The 17057-nt window shown below is 38.6% G+C and overlaps 1 protein-coding gene across 1 annotated transcript in view; it reads left to right on the forward strand.

Moving 5' to 3' along the window:
* Positions 1-17057, forward strand: part of CDKAL1 (CDKAL1 threonylcarbamoyladenosine tRNA methylthiotransferase) — a 440703-nt gene that overhangs the window by 269690 nt on the left and 153956 nt on the right. The window contains exon 10 of the mRNA XM_076330630.1: positions 6705-6871. Coding sequence (XP_076186745.1) covers positions 6705-6871 — 167 coding nt within the window. The remainder of the gene's footprint in view (positions 1-6704; positions 6872-17057) is intronic.

Raw genomic sequence — 17057 nt, forward strand, 5'->3', positions numbered from 1 at the left:
AAAAGGGAAATGTCACTGTGCCCTTCACGAAAAGCAGGAAGGGGGATTTAGGGAACTACAGGGCAGCTGAACCTCGCTCTCTATGGGGCAAACCCTCCTGGAAGCCACTTCTAGGCACCTGAAGGGCAAGAGGGTGTTTGGGAACAGCTAGCATAGATTTACCAATGGCAAATCATGTGACTGGCCTGAGTGACTTTTCTGACAGGATGTCTGGCTTTGTGGAGGAGAGGAAAGCCGTGGAGTTTTGGTGGTTTGGGGTCGGTTGATTTGGTAGGGGGGAGGGGAGCGTTTGGGCTTTTTTGTTTGTTTTTCGGTGTTTGGGGTGGAGGGCTTTTTTTGTTTTGGGGTTTTCTGTTTTGTTTTGGGTTTTGAGGGGTTTTTTTACCTTGAATTTAGCTAAGTCTTCAGCCTAGTCTCCCATAATATTCTTAGTTTGGTGAGGTATGGACTGGATAAGTGGATGGTAAGGTGGCTGAAAGAATTGGCTGGACTGCCAGGCTCACAGGGTGGTGATCTATGGCATAAAATCTAGCTGGCGGTTACTAATGGTGTTTTGCAGGGATTGATACTGGGGCCAGTATTTCATGTCTTTATTAACAATGTGGACAGTGAGATAGAGTGCATTTTGAGCAATTTTGGAGATGATACCAAATTGGGGGAGTAGTTGACCGGCTGGAGGGTAGGGCTAATATTGCAAGGGACCTCAACCGTCTGGAGAAATGGACTGACAGTAACTTCATGAAGTTCAACAAAGGCAAGTAAAATGTCCTGAATGCAGGACAAAATAACACCATGCTGCAGTATGGATGTGGAGAGCTGACTGGCTGGAAAAAGCACCTTTGCGGACTTTGGAGTTCTGGGCAAGCTGATGAATGTGAGTCAGCAGTGAAACCCCTTTGCAGTTATCAGCTGCATCCTAGATGCTATTAGCAAGAGTGCAGCCACAGGCCCAGGGGAGTGACTAGTGCCTTTTATTTGGCAATTATGAGACCTCACGGAGACAGTGCCCCTCCAATTTTGGGCACCCCGGGACAAGGCTTACTGACGTACTGGAGCAATTCAGCAGAGGGCCACTGAAATGATTAGGAGGATGGAGCACATGACATACAAGAAATGGATTTGTTGAGCTTTTGAAGAGAAATCTAGGAGATCTTATTGCTGTCTACGACTGCCTAATGGGAGGGTATAGAGAAACTGTCTTGTAGTCAGACAGGTCTTGCAGAGATAGGATGAGAGGTAACAGGACAAGTTGGAACACAGGAAACTGCAATTAGGTGCAAGGAAAAATATTTTACTCTGACGGTGGTCAAATACTGGAACAGATTACCCAAAGTGGCTGTGGTATTTCTGTCCTTGGAAATATTCAGAAGACAACTGCAGAAGGGCCTGAGCAATCTCGTCTAATTGGACCTTATTTGAGCAGGAGGTTGGATTAGATGACCTCCAGAGGTCCCTTGCAACCTAAGCTGTTCTGTGATCCCACGAAAAGAAATTCTCACAGTGTGTACAGAATTGTCTTTACATTTTGGCTTTCCTGATGACCACATAAAATGGAATTTGTTCAGGCTTTTAAATTAAGTCACTGTGTGTAGCAGGTCTTTATGTAATACTAATCAATACTTCAAAGCAATTTATGCTGTTAAAGAGATATTTTAAAACTATTGATTATGACTCTAAGAGTGAAAATTCAGAGAAATATTTTTCTGGTCCTCATTTTGAAGTGCACTAATGCTGAACAGACTTTCCTGGCCGCTCAACCAGCCATTGCTCCCTCCTGTGTTTTGAAGGGTTGGTTAAGCCAGTCATCCTTTTGCTAGGCTTTCTCTTTTAACAGGAGTTTTGGGGATCTAGTAATTTCTCCAAGCGTTGCATTCCAGTAGGTCAGCCAGCATTCACGATGCCATTCAGATCTTGTTCTGTTATTCGTGGCAAGCATTAAGAAAACAGGAGTGGACAATCACCCTTCACTTCCTTAAGACTGTCCAGAAGGGTAAAAATAAATAGACCTTTTGGAAAGAGGAAATATGTTTATTATGGGCATAATAAAGATCCTCTAGAAAGTCAGGCTGTGAGACATATCTAGAGCTTTGTCCCTCAAAGTAAAAATGAGGCTGTGATGGGACCAGTTTGTATGTAGTATGTCATGAGCAGAGCTGCAGTACTGCATTCATCTGAATGATATACTGCTGAATCATAAGCTGACCCACACTTTCCAAAGTACAGAAAAAACATTGATCCTTTAGACCATAGCCTGACAGCTTGCCTCTTTCACTGTAGCTCTGTACCTAGACCTGTCTTTTTTTTCTTCAGTCTACTTTTTTCATCATCTGCTTGCCAGATATCCTGCAGTTTCTAATTGTGACAGCTAGGTGTGAGTTACTTTTTGAGTCTGGGATAGGGTGCGTTTGTACAGGATTGTGTGTAACTCCATTCTCTCTCTTCTCTAGAAGCTCTGTGTATATACAGATCAAATAGGGATTTCTCAGTGAGCTGGAAACTAATCCTTCCAAACCTCCATTAGCACCATTGAGTTGCTCCCAGTTTGATTTACTCTTTCAGGAAGTCCCTGCGATGGCATCTTTCAGTGGTGATCCATATGGTTGAACTGACTGTCTAAGAGGAGGCCTGGACTCTTACACGGTGAATCAATGCTTGCAGACTACTTCAGAAGTATAGGAGGAATTTGATTCCTCCAAATCTCAGTTTCTGTTTAAACTTGCATTATATTCAGGCTGATATAGTGATGCAGTATGTACACAGATGTCTTCACAGTTTCTCAGTTAAGGCACTGATTCAGCAAAGTAATCTAGCATATGCACAGCATCAAGTATGTAAATAGTGCCTGTAAAATCCATGCTGAATAAATAAGGGGAAACTCAAATAATTGAAGAGAAAATAAATTTATGTAGGGTAAGCTCATTCTGAACAATGAGCACATTTAAAGTGAATTTGATTTTTCCAAGCCTTTCTCTCCATCTTTGGCTATGATTTTTTTTAATTCTAAGGGTGTGATGAGGAATGGCAGGGTCAGATTGATTGTCCTCAAGACTGCAGGCAATTTTTGACAAACATTTAAGTCAGACCTCCCCTTGGCAGACGGTCTTTCAGGTTTCTGTGGTGCAGTGGGAGAGGTATTTCTGTGGTCTGTACAGCACTGCAGGCTGCCGTAAGAATTCACCATTGGAGAAGGAATAGCAAGGAGGTCAGGCAGTTATTGGTAAGCGTATGTGGGCTACTGAGAAGGTCAGCATCGGGGGCCTCCCACCAAGGCAGCCTGCAGAGAATTGTGCTGCTGGAGAAGCCACTGCTGTTCGCATTAGAAAATTTCACAGGAAAAGAGAAGAACAAGAAGAAGGGAAAGAGAAGAAAAAAGTAAGGGGATTTTGTGATTGAATTTCATTTGTACAAAGTATAGCAGGTTAACAAATAGGAGAATTTCAGCAGGATCAGTGTCTGATATTTTAACATCTTCAGACGTTTTTGTAGATTGAAGTAAATTAGTTTTTCAGATGGAGTAGATTTCCCTTCAATTTAAAAGATGTGTGCTACCACTGAAAACAGTGTTTACAATAGTAGCATGAAAATAAAGGGAATTAAAAAATGCTAGAAATTTTTTATTAAAGAAATGAATCATTCCAAGTGGTCTCTAAAACAGAAATGTACATATCTTGTAAAAGTGACAACTGTAGGATTTCTTGTCTTCTTTATGACAAGGATTTAGACTACCCCACAAAAATGAAGTTAAAACCCATGTCAGATAATCTGCAATGAGCATTCTTTATATTGAGATGTTGGAGAAGGAATAGGCTCAGAACCTCCTTCATTTACTTGGAACCTTTTCTTCTTCCATCATTTTTCATTCTCAGTCATCTCCAATTACAGCAGAGCAGAGATCAGAAGCCAGCTGTTGAGGTTACTCTTTTGTGCTGGTAGTGATGGCAGAGTGAGAAATAAACTACGAGCTGTGACCAAAGGCAGACTTGTAATTACTTGACTATAATGATAATTGGCATTAATACTGTAACAAATGCTCTGAGTTCGCACATCCAAACTCTGCAGTTTGGATCAATTCTCTTGTTTATAAAATCAGCTTACTTTTATTAGCACCAAAATTACCCAGTAACAGAATGGTGAATGATCTAGTGAGGCTCACTGCAAAAGAAAGGAAACAAATACTGTACCTGATTAAACAGTGGATTCAAATAGGTTCCTACATAGGGATGGAGTTTGGAGGGGAAGGGGGTTGAGTGAAAATAGGAAGTGTTGGTTCACTTTAATACTGTTTGGGAGGTCTGTTGTTTTCTCCTCTGACCCAGTGTAAGTTTAGGAGTCTAAACTCAGGATGCAAAGGGCTAGAATAAACAGCCTAACAACAGTTGACATCAAACCTCTATCACACACAGTTGTGTACAAAGTTGATTTACCTGCTTGTAAACACTTAGCACTCATACCAGCTTTCAGTATTCGAAGATCCATTTTGTCTGCCTGAAACTGGGACATGAACTTTCTCCTAAAATACAGGTGTCTGTCCCCATCCCCCCCATATTAAGACTACATCCTTGGCGCTCTCAGCATGAATTATTCCCATTGCTTGTTGTTCAACACCCTGATTGGAGAGCAGATGAGACAGTTATTCCTGTTGTTGCTGATTTACTATTACAGCTGCATCCTCTTCATGTGATTTAATTTGAAGTTTCAGCCCACCAGGGGGCTAATGGTCCCCACCTATGCAGCTTTAAAAGCTCACTGTTGTTTTCCACAGGAATGTTATTTCCATTCCTAGCCAGTGATTTATTTTTTTTTCCTCAATGTTCATCTGGTAACTGTGAGGCAGTATTCCATTAGCCATTTTCATGAAAAAAAAAAACAAAAAAACAAACCCCAAACCCATGCAACTATTTAGATTGAAAGCTTAAAAATGAGAATTACTCTGTTTCAGTAGAAACTCAGCAAGTAAATTACTGTTTTGCAGTATTCTAATGGCTATTGGAGACTGATATAAAAAAACCCAACAGGACATTAGCCGTCATTTAGATCCTTTGTTTCTCTTATTTTTAAAAAGTAACACATGTAATTCACTTCTATTTTCCATATCTTAGGAAAATGTAGGGCAGGCGGCAAACCCTAGAGTATGTTTCATAGTGTGGTACTACCTGTGGTGACATGAATTCCAAAAACATTAGCAACTGCAGTGGAATCCAAGGTGTGATTGTATACTGCTAGCAAATTCTGCATACCTGATCAGGCATGGGGGAACTCAGTTTGAGTGTGACTACAAAGTTGTGACTGCAAGCTGGATAACCAAAGAGCAGTACTTCGGGAATACTTTCAACCAGGCTTCTTACAAGAACAGAATTATACGTCTCTCTCGCTGAGTTATTCTTGAAGCAAAACTTAAGAAGTGATGAGTTTCTTGGTTTACCTTTAATTTTTAAGTATTCTTAGTTCTAAATAATAAATGACCTTGAAAACCTTTCTGAACAAACAGAATTAACTTCGATGCTCAGTATAGCCTGCTGTCTGCCTTTATTGTTATAGTGTGAGTTTGAGTGGCAGTCTTGAGGTTACGTTTTTGTAAAATTCCTGGTTTTCTATATTTATTACTTTTTATGTGATTAAAGTCTGTGTACGTGTTTGTTTTCCTCATCTTAAGTATATACTTGTAATATAAATATTTGCATTTTGTGATACATTCTCTGCTGGTCCCAAGAGTGCTTTGATGAATTATGCACCTTCTAGTGTTTGGATGTTTTCTTTACTGATCCATCATCGGTATTAGAAATCTAGCTCTTCACTGAGTTAATAGTATCTTATCTCACTGGGGATCACAGGACTCTTCCTCCCAGCCACCCTGTTTTTGATGGCTTATTTCTTGCTTTGGGGTGGTGAGGAGGGGGAGATGGGTTGCATTGCAAAAAGGATGGAAGCTGGGCAGACTGATAGAAGTGGCTGCGTGAAACCTCATTGCTTTCAACTATTATTAAAGGGTGGTGCAATCTTCCCCTTCTTTGAGCAGGAGGATATTATTACCAAATATCAGTGTTCAAGGTCACTACTCTTTACAATACAAATCAAATATACTACTTCCTAAGGTCCTGATTGATGGAAAATAAAGTGTTAGCTGCCAGGAAGCAGGTTTTCCAACACTATCACTCAGTCATGCAGTGGTGACTAACCTTTTCAATACAACCTTGATATTGCATTGCTAATTGTATCATTTAAAGAATACAAGTTTTTAATAGTTATCCCACTGCACTTTAGAGCTATTTTTGCTTATTGGAAGCTTACCAGTTAATAAGTTAACTACTAGTAACAACCATTAATGCAAACTCTTTGCTTGGGTAATGTCGCTTGCAGTATTTAATGAATTAGGCTCAAAAAAAAATAGAGCAGAGTACTAGACTTGACTGACTTGCTGTAGAGGCAGTACAGAATTAGTCATTGACTGTGAATGTTAATCACTCCACAGCAATGATAATTTACAGCATTGTTGTAGCACTTTTGTGCTCATAAAATGAACTTAATAACCCACTGCTACCCATGGGATAAGCCTTCCTCCTCCTTCCCTCCCCCTTGCAATTGAATACCCAGTCTGGCTGCATAATAGCCTTGTGAAATACTGCATTAAAAAGAGTGAGCAGCTGTATGATAAAATAAACAGCTCTAAAACAGATTTGTTAATTATCTCTTTCTTTTATCCACAGAGGGTGTTTGTGAGATATGGCTGACCAGTGAAGACACAGGGGCTTATGGCAGAGACATTGGCACAGACCTCCCTACGCTTCTGTGGAAGCTGGTTGAAGCTATTCCTGAGGGAGCTATGCTGAGGCTTGGCATGACAAACCCTCCCTATATTTTAGAGCATCTGGAGGTAAGGAAGAAAAGAGAATCATTTATATGCCGGCATAGACGTTCATTGAGCGAGTCAGCATGGAACCTTGTGTATAGTGAGTTTCATTTTAAGCAGTAGCTTAAAAAAATTATGGACTTCAAGTAAATTTATAGAATTAGACTAATAGTGTTAAGCCATTTGCCTGACACAGCAAGTTATTGAGATAATAAGATATTCAAATCATTTTGGAATGATAATATTACTGAGGTCTCTGACCTGTGGAGCTTTATTATAGCGATGTTGCATTTGTGTGTATGTCTAGTGTTTTCAAGAACTAAAGGAAATGTCATTAGCAGGCAATGGACTATGGGATTGAATTTGTCTTCCTGCTACACCCCAGATGAATATTTCCAGAAATACTATATGCTGGTCTCACTCAACGACTTATTCATTATCCTATGTCAGATGCTATTCTGAGAGTGTGTAGAACTTCCATAATAAGAAATGGAAATTCTAAGTGTATATCTGTGTTTAAAAAAAATGTAAAAAAGTAGATCAATGAGATTAGAAGCAACAGAGTGTACAACAATGTGAATTTGAAAGAATAACGTGTGTATGCAGAGCAGGAAGTGAGAGTTTTGTCTCAAAGATCGCTTGGTTTGGTTGGATTCTGTCACCAAATGAATGTATTGAAATTCATAGGAACTGTTTATAGAAAGAACCTAACTTTAAAGAGGAGGGAAAAGCAGGGAAGGATATAGCTTAAGGTAAATTTTGTAAACGTGTGCATCGGCAATATCCAGATAAACAGCTGGTGTCCATGCTGCTTTCCCAAAGATATTATAGAATTAATAGTTGCACTTAGGTTTTCTTAAGATGTCAAGGACAGTATTTTCTCACCAGAGTGCCATAACTGCACCTTTCCCTATCGAAGTGCATGGGCTAGAGGAATCTCATCTTGATAGGAATAAGCAGTTTTTCACTTTACCATCTAAAGAATACAAGCTGCAGGAAACTGGAATAAATTTTCTAGGCTGTTATTTTATTCTTTGGCTTAACATACGCTTCACTAAGATAGAGTCTTAACAACACACTGAACAGAAATCTTTAGAAAGTGGTTTAGTTGTCTTTCTTAGAGCTTTGCAGTCTGTCTCGAACTCATATCTGTCACAAGTTTTTCCTCTTTTTTTATTTTAACATTTTTCAGCATCTTGCACGAAAGCAAATCAAGCTTTTAGCAATTTTCACAGTTAGTGTTTTTGCTTTCATTTTTAACTCACATTATTAAAAGTGTTTTGGCATAGACTGCCGCTTTTGTCACTGCTGCTCATCTTATGAGTACTCTCAGAAGCCTTTTTTTTTTTTTTTTTTTTTTTTTAAATAGTCAGTTGCTGGAAATAACAAACTGCTCTGCCCAGCTAAGGGGCACTGTAGTAGTCTTAATTTGATACAGTCTGAGCAAGGTGGAAAGTATATTGCTTTCCTTCAATCAGTAGCCATCTTAGTGAGTGTGAGCATGTCACAAATCTGTGAGTGGTTTTGATTTATGATCTCTAATGTTCCTGTTTCTAAATTTTCTAGAAAGTGCTGTAGGTAGGACTCTCTTTGACGTGACTCATATTCAGGAAAAGTAATCTCTTTAAAAATGGATCTCTAAGTGTGATGGCAGAGCGAGAGGAATTCATGAAAGCCTATTGAAAATGTGTATCTTGAACGTTGCTGTGCAGAACGTGTTATGTGTACACCAGCCTTTTTGTACAATAGCAACATCTGCTGTTGCTTGTCCTTTTCAGTGTTTCATACAATTTCCAGTTTATATGATTTTTTTCAGGATTATTTAATCACATTTCTGTGTTTCATGTATGACCAAGTATTTCTGAGCTTGTAATTTGGTGAAATAATTTTGATGATTTGTCAAACTAAATTTGTAAAAAATTTTTTTACCTTCTGCATTTTTGTCTAGTCCCCTCTTCCAAGCTTACCAGACTTCTATCTGAAAGATCACTAGGGAATGTTGGCAGTCTCCTGTATACATTTCCACCAGACAAAATAAACTTTTTATGGGGAATGTGCTTTTAACTTTCTGGTTGAGGAAACGGTAAAACTATGATTTGTTTAAAAAACAAAATAAATGAAATGAGAAGTTGATTAACCTTCATGTCAGTTGATTAGGATAAAATCCAGATGTAGTTCTGTTATCTCCTAAGAAAGGTATGAAGCTGTATTATTGGTTGCAAACATCTTTCATTAATTGTTTTAAAAGTTGCTGCATTTTATTAATTTACTTTGTTAGAAGTCATGTTGCTAACTAGGGTGATGTTTGGATTTCTGTGAAAAAAAATATACATGGGAAAATGTGTGTCACTTTTTATATCCAGTGAAAAGGAAAAAGTTGTTCCAATTGTGTATCTTTTTTAAAAATCAGAAATTTTCAGCAATTGCATACAACTGTACATATGGAACTGCTAGGCAAGGTTTTGTTTCCCTTTAGTAATGAACACGTCTGATAAGTGACATAGAGCAACAGCAGTCATGTAAAAGCATAAATTAGTTTTAAGATCTGGACAGAGCTTCCCTAGAGAATCAGCCTAAAAGCAACATGTACATGTACATTTTTTTAAATACTGATTTGTAGTATTGCATGAACTCCTCTATCATTAGAACTGGTTTTGTACTTAAATATGAGTTTTTAAAACATTTCACAAATATCTGTTTTTCTTCAAATAGCCATGTATTTTAATCTCTTGTCATTCAAAGCATCAAGTCACTGGCTTGATTGTGTGCTTAGAATTTGCAGGTTTCTTTTACTCTTTGCTGGAGTTTCTGTACCTTTCAACTGTCAGAATGGGAGGAGATTGGAAATAAAAAGAACAGGGATGTGCAGATTAATACCGTGAGTTGTAGATGGCGCAGCTGCAGTAGCAGCAAGAATGCCTAAGACCACAGTGACAATGCTAATGTCCTCAATGAATGAGGAAAAAGTTGCACCTATGGATACTGAATAAAGGACTAAAAATTTAAAAATGTATCACTTTATATACAATTGAAGCCTAAGTTGCACGTACTGTTCTAGCAGTGTGTAGAGTCATCCACCTAGGGGAGGTATCTTGAGTGTTAGGTTGTGCTCCCTTTGCCCCACACCTCAGTCCTTTGAAATATGCCCAGCTTATATTGTTTGTGTTGCTCAGATGGATCTTTTAAGATGTAGCTAGACGTGAGGTACTTCAGTTACATATTAATTAGTGTCTTGATAGTTCTCAGGAAAATAGATTATATCCACTGACTAAAATAACATGACTTTTTCATACTGCATTTATTTTCTGTATATAGGTGGAATAGCTTCCTCCCTCATTAAAAGATACTTAGCCCACTTTTTGATAAGCTGCTTGATAAACTGCTTATAGATTGAAATTTATTTGCAAGTGCCAAAAAGTGATTACAGGTTCTTACTTTTTTCCTCAAAAATTTTTTTTCATAAACATACTCTGAGATATTGTCTGCTTAGAAAGTGTACAGTGGATGGGATTATGGCCAGAGATCTGTTTAAGCTGTCAGCAGCGTTTCCTTTGTACTGTGCCGTGAGGTCTGTGGCTGGGCTTTGGCCCTGTGAGTCTTCTGACTCATTAATATAGTGCCCACACTCACAGGTTCCCTGGAAGTAAAAATGGAGGAACAGAAAATGCCACTCATCTCGGGAGTGTTTCATCTGCCTTTGTATCTGGGAATCAGTCTTTTAGTATCCACTAAGAATCGCCAGCCAACAGCTCTGCTGTTCCACTGATGCTGGAGGCCGGCACAAGGGGAGGATGACAAGAAGGAGGAGGAGAGCTTCCCTTGGGTCAGGAGTGGCGGGACTAGAGCAGAGGAAGGGGCAAAGGAAAGCTGCGGGTGCTCGTAACTGGCCTTGAGGCTCTCATGCTGGAAGGCTTGGTAGATTTTGGGGCCTGGGCCAGCGGTCATTCAAACTCAGGTTTATTATAGGTAGGGGGTCAGTTTAAGTTTTCACATGATCTTAAATACTGAGCATAGCCAGTGCCTTCAGATACTAGTCAGGTAAATGCCGTTCTGTCCTTAAAGATGTGTGTCATTTCATGGGAGGCCATTAAGCTCATGAAAATCATCATTATACTTGTGTGGTGCAGTCTGACAATTTAGTACTTTGGTTTTTATTCAGTAAATATGGTGGTAATAGTGCCTTATGTACTTACAGATAATGTAGCATGAACAGTTCTGTGATGAGAAGCAACCATATGTTTTCAAATGATAAATTCTGCATTCAGTTGGGCCTTCTGGTTCATAAAGAAAGAATTATTTGGAACCATGCAGTGTTTTATAGTCATGCAAAATATTAAACACTTTTTGATATGCTGCATACTGAGCCTAGGTCATTAGAAAAAGAACCTTTGTCACAATTTTTCCGGGTAAAATCTAAAATACTAAATTTTTTATCTGCTGTTTTCTTCAGCTGCAGATGATGTCTGCGCTTACATTAGTGAGTAGTATGAAGCAATAAGAGCAGATCAGGAAATTGCAGAATTTGATAATGAAGCCACTATGTCTACATTATCTGCATTTTGGAGTCTTTACTTCAAAATAAATCTAATCCCCTTAACTAAACTTTCCCACTACCCGTGGTCCAAAGCTGTTTCAAAGGCAGATCATTGGTTTGAATCCCTCTGTTCCCACCAAGGATTTGGAGCACATTTGCTGTGAACCTGGAGTATGGACACTGCTCTGATTTCCTCGGAAGTGAATTTAGTTTGCCCACCCCAAAGTCACCCTGCAGACTGAACAAACCCACGGCTGGGAAGGAAGCATGGGAAATTGCACTTTACAATTTCACTGCTGCTTTCAACCGGCATATTAATGTGAACACAGCCAATGCTAGTCTGACGGAGTTCTCCTGCGTAAGGTTTGTTGGTATGACAGAGAGGGTTATTTGGTGTGTTTAAGGAAACTGAAGGACATGAGACCCCCAGCATTGTTTCTCTTAATCGTGGTACTAAGACTGAGAAAGAAGTTGGAGTTTGCAGTTTAGCTGCAGAAGACATCCTCAGTTTTCCTCTCAGAGAAAATCTGGCCAAGCAAGGGAGATAGTATTGCGTTTTCCAAAGTGCACGCTCAGTGTCTTAGCAGTCTGTTTGAACATATACGTCATGAAGCATATAGCTTGCTTATTTGAAGTTTGGTCTCAAACTGAGATTTTGAGATACGTGCCCTTGTCCAGTATCTGTCCTCTCTTAATATGTTGATGCCACGTGGCATTGAGGAAAACTTGGGATTTTATGTACATGGCAGAAAATTTTACTAAACAGACGTGAACTTTGGTCAGGGAAAAATGTTTTAGCTAAGAATTTTTTTTATTTTATAAAATGTTAAAGGTGAAGGAAAAGGTTAGTATTAGGATCCATTTTATAGTCCTAGCAAAACCTGCAGTGAATGCACATGTGTACAGTTACCTTGTGTACTCTTAGCTATATGTATTTGCACAGAGCTACTGTTCGAATTACACAGACTGCCAGATATAGCAAAGATGTTATCGTCTTATAGTGTCAACATGTACCAAAAGTGACATAAGGTATACATCCTGCTTTAGGAGTAACCTCCAGGCATTTATTCTACAATCATATTATGGAGTTATTGGCTAGTGCTCTAGTGAGACAGTGGTTTACATCTACTTGCAGTGACTGATGGAGAGGGAGGGTTGGGAAAAATCCATTAAAACAGTAGTAGTAGACAAACGGTTAGTCCGAAAAGTAAAAAATGAGGCCAAATGTATAGCAGGTTGAAATGAATTAATGTTAGCGGCATAGCGTTAGAGACTAATTTTTGCCTTGAATATACTTCACTTTTCCTTTGGTTTTTAACTTCATTTTCTTGTTCAGTATCTGGGGCTCTGTCCAAATCGAAAGGGAACACAGATCATCCAGACTGTAAAAGGGCAGGGGCTCGCAAGTCAGTCTTAGCTTACCTCCCTTGCAGATTTAACGCTAACTGTACTTCCAGAGTTGTCTGGGATTTTAGTACAGCACTTTCTGTGAGTGATGGGACGCTTCCAAATCTGTATGAAGGAGGCAGTTCACACCTGCCATTCCCGTAAGTGCTTAATTTCACATGACGAGATGAGTAGTCGTCTTTGTCACCTGTCAAAATGAGTCTGTCTCAAACCATACCATATGCCACGGCTTTATCTCCGTTATTAATTCAGGACATTTGAGTGATACATCAACCATTGAGATGGAGTCTGCATGGCGGCAGTGTCTCTAAATGCATAAGGTGTGCCAAGTGTACCACGAGTCGCAATAGTATTACTTTGCTCTTTTGCTTTGATTTTTCATGTCAGCTGGGTGTTTATGTTTCTTAACCTCATTGAAGCTGATACCCTACAGATGGCTTCCTCAAATGTGCCCTGACACAGCACATAGATAGTATTACAGTAAAATTACTAATTCACTTTTCTTTTTTCCATATTGTTCTTTTTTCCTCTGAGTCCACCAAACGTGTTTGAGCGTTGTGCATAAGCTCAAGTTTTGAATAAGCTAGAGTGTAAGCTGATTTGAAATGCGTTTAAAAAGGAATAATATGCACACGTTCTTCAACGACAAATAAAAGGGCAGCATGATTTCAGGAATTAAAAGGCCTGTAGGGCATGTATTTGCTTTGTTTCTAGTAATATTTTTGTCATTTTCATAGACTGCTGCATTTGAAAGCACCAATTAAAATCTGTTGATTTGACCAGAAAAAACGGGATACATTTAAATAAATGAATAGTTAAGCCCCTGAACTTTTATTACTGTGAATTTTGTGGTGTTTTGTAGTCGGTGGACCATGCAACTTTCCCTTGCTGTAATTACATAGTTGTCTCTATGCAAACTGTGTTTGTCTTGCTAGCAGTAAAATTGAAAGAAATCTCAGACACGAAGAGGAGGAGGAGAGGGGCGGTTGCATCTGGGCTTATAAAAAAGAGGGGGGGAAAAAAGGGGGGGGAGGGATGCTTACTATTTCCTTTGGTATTATGTTAAATGTTTATTCGTCCTCTGGAGGCTGTGTGTGCATCTTTCCTTACTCTGTGTATTCCAGCTTTTTAGTTTTGTAGTACTAAAATACTCTCTCTCTCCTGTTCTTCCTCTTAAAGTGTTCTTTGTCTTTAGGGGTTCCAAATATAGCACGTCCCTGAAATTACTCCTTAAGACATAGTGTCATGGGAACTTCTTCAGTGGTGAACTCACCCCAGAGTGAATGTATATTTGGATATTATGGGGTTAGGAAAGGGATGAATCTCTGCTGTGCTTTGAGATACATTTTGTCACACCAGTTTCTCTAATCTAGAGTTTTAAGATCTCAGACTCAGCAGGTCTGAATGTCCATAAATGCTTGGTGACATGTTTGCTGCCAGCTGGTGGAATATGATTTGGCTTAGTAAGTGTCAAAATAAGAACCCATCTTACTCTTCTTGAAGGTTTTATGTTGTATTTGTGAATCCTGGGTGTTCTTAAAAACCTTAACAATGTTATTGTATTGGGAACTTTGATGAACAATAAAGGTTTGCTTCCAGATAATGTAGAAGGGTATATTTGTGGTGCTGGGAATGAAGCTCCTGTTCTTTGTAACACTAGTAGGAAAAACGCTTTGAGAAACACAGAGAAAGAACTGCTTTTATTTATGCAAGATTCAGTTCTCCATCAAGACAGAATATTTTATGCATGCATCTAGTGCTCTGCTCTATTTAATAATCTGTGCATAAAAATTGGTGTTGCGAAAAGGGTTAACATTAAGTAGCACATTGCTTGACCGGTTAAAGCTGTACACGTTAACTGTACCTTAATTATGATTTGCTCATATGGATGGTTCTCTTGCTTTGTTAGATATCACAAGAATGAAGAGTATTTAAATGCAGACAGATCCACTCTCAATCTTGTGTTGAGTGTCAGGTTGTCTGTCAATTAATTATAATACTGTCTCATCCCAGCAGACCTTTGGAGCTGTGGCTTACTTCGTTGGTGGATTACGCAGAAAATAAAAATCACCATTAACTGAGCAGTTTGTTCAAAGAATAGGTAGTACATATACAGGAAACTGCATTTTTACTAAATAAAGTGGGAATTTTAGCAGTTGCCATACGCTTCAAGGCATTGGGGTAGAAGCTATTGTCAAATACATAGCTTGCATAACAAACTGTGCCATCTTCTTTTAATATTTCTGCCTTCATTGAAAAACAAATAAGATCTTACTTTCCTAGTTATTTATATTATAATAAGTAAAGTTCTATCAACTACTCTCCATGCTGTTCCAAAAGCTTCTATTTAGTTTAGATGCATAAACCCCTTTGTTTTCTGATAGATGAGCTGTCACATTCACTGTGCTTGGCAACATCATCTACATAATCTTCAGTAAGACTGCTTGCTTCATTAGACTTTGGCATTTGTTTAAAAAAAGTTTGATTTTTTTTTTTAGGTGATTATTCTTTAAAAATGAGAAAAAGTAAATATAATGTGTTCTATAAAGTTTAATAAAACTGCACATAATACTGGCTTTGGGTTTCTGTACCATTGTGAATTGAGGAAAAGACATAAAATCTCTTCTACCCAGTCTTTGAATTCAATTAGTTTAGTTATGTTAAATTTGCAAGAGCTGGTGAAGAACGTGAATTCTATTATACCAATCTTGTCATGTTTTTGAATATTTTTGTTCTGTTTTGCTGTGAAATTTAGCTTGGCGAATTGGATATCTACAAATGAAAGAAAGTGATTGCACTTGCCTAAAGGTTTAGGTTTTGATTAAAACTTTACACTATTTTCCTTCCACTGTAACCTGCTAAAGCAGATGCTTTTTTAGGTATTGTACTTGCTTGTTTGAAATAGAGGGAAACAATAGGGAGGCTTCCTGGCACTGATCTGTCTCAGTGCAGCTGAACTCTGATGGGGTATGCCATTCATTCTATGAGAGAGAAACCATCTTCTGAGCAGAAACCGTCAATTCTTTTATATCATACGGGATTTGCATTTTCGAGGTGGTGAACAAATGCGTAGTATGGATGAAACTACCAATCCATTTCACTCATCCAGGTTTCTGAAGACAAGGTGTGACAGTCCCACTAGCCTGTTGTAAGTGTGTGCTTCTCTATGCTTTAATTCATTTTCAAGGTTTTATTAGCATAAAATATGATTGAGACAGTTATTTAAAGTAGCAGTGTGCTGTTGCAATAAATCACTTTTTTAGGGAACTTCCCAATACGTGCTTCTAATACATACTGCAAAGAGGAGTATTAATTTACTTCTGGAAAAAAATATTTCATTTGAGGAGTGCTTAATGCTGAGAGATTAGAAGTTACCATGGAGGAAATGAAAAGGTACGTATTTTCTTGCACATCAGAATTAATAATTTCTCAAGGAATTAGCATTAGCTGTTTGGTTGGATGGCTTTAAGTCATTAAGCCATCACTCTAGCCGTTAATTAAATGTACATTTTTCCTTAAAGTGAATCTGTTTCTTGAAACTGGACAAACAGCACTCTGAAGCTCCACAAAGTCTCATTAGGATTGTAATGATGGCTGCAGCAGCAACAGTAACAGTTTTCATCTTTGAAAGCACTGAACCATTTACTGCATGTTTCCAACCACTCAACTTCCATCAGTTCGTGTGGTAACTGAAGGTGCGCAATGCCTTGAGGAAATCAGTGTGGTACTATTAATGCTGAAAGTGTCGCTGAATCACCTGTGTTTTGGTGACACACTTGCAGAGCCTCAGATGTTGTACTTGGGCTCACAGCTCCATACAGACTTGAGTAATAAGCAATCAGCACCTACCCAATGTAGATGCTGATGCTTTACATTTTACCCAATGCAAAGTCAGTCCTACTTTAATATTGGAAGCAGGCTGTGATAGGGATACCAGTTTTCTTATTGTGAAGCATTTCAGCAACCCACATTAGGATATCTGTACTGGGAATTACTGTTTCTATCAGATAAATGCAAAAAATGGTACTCTGCAGAGGTGCTTTCTATTCTTGGGGATACCATGTATATCCAGGTTAAGAGTCATACCTTGGGGAGAAACATACGTACTTGTTAACTGAATAGGAGAGTTCTTGGTATTTCTGTGTTTAAAAGTAAAAATCAGGTAGCTAGTATTTGGTGCTGGGTGTTTCCTTGTTTGTGCGCTGACTCATGGGAAGAGATGCAACAAACCTCAACTGAAGCTTTGAACTATGAAATACAGTATTGTAT

This window comes from Aptenodytes patagonicus, chromosome 2 (assembly GCF_965638725.1).
Source record: "Aptenodytes patagonicus chromosome 2, bAptPat1.pri.cur, whole genome shotgun sequence".
Classification (NCBI taxonomy): domain Eukaryota; kingdom Metazoa; phylum Chordata; class Aves; order Sphenisciformes; family Spheniscidae; genus Aptenodytes; species Aptenodytes patagonicus.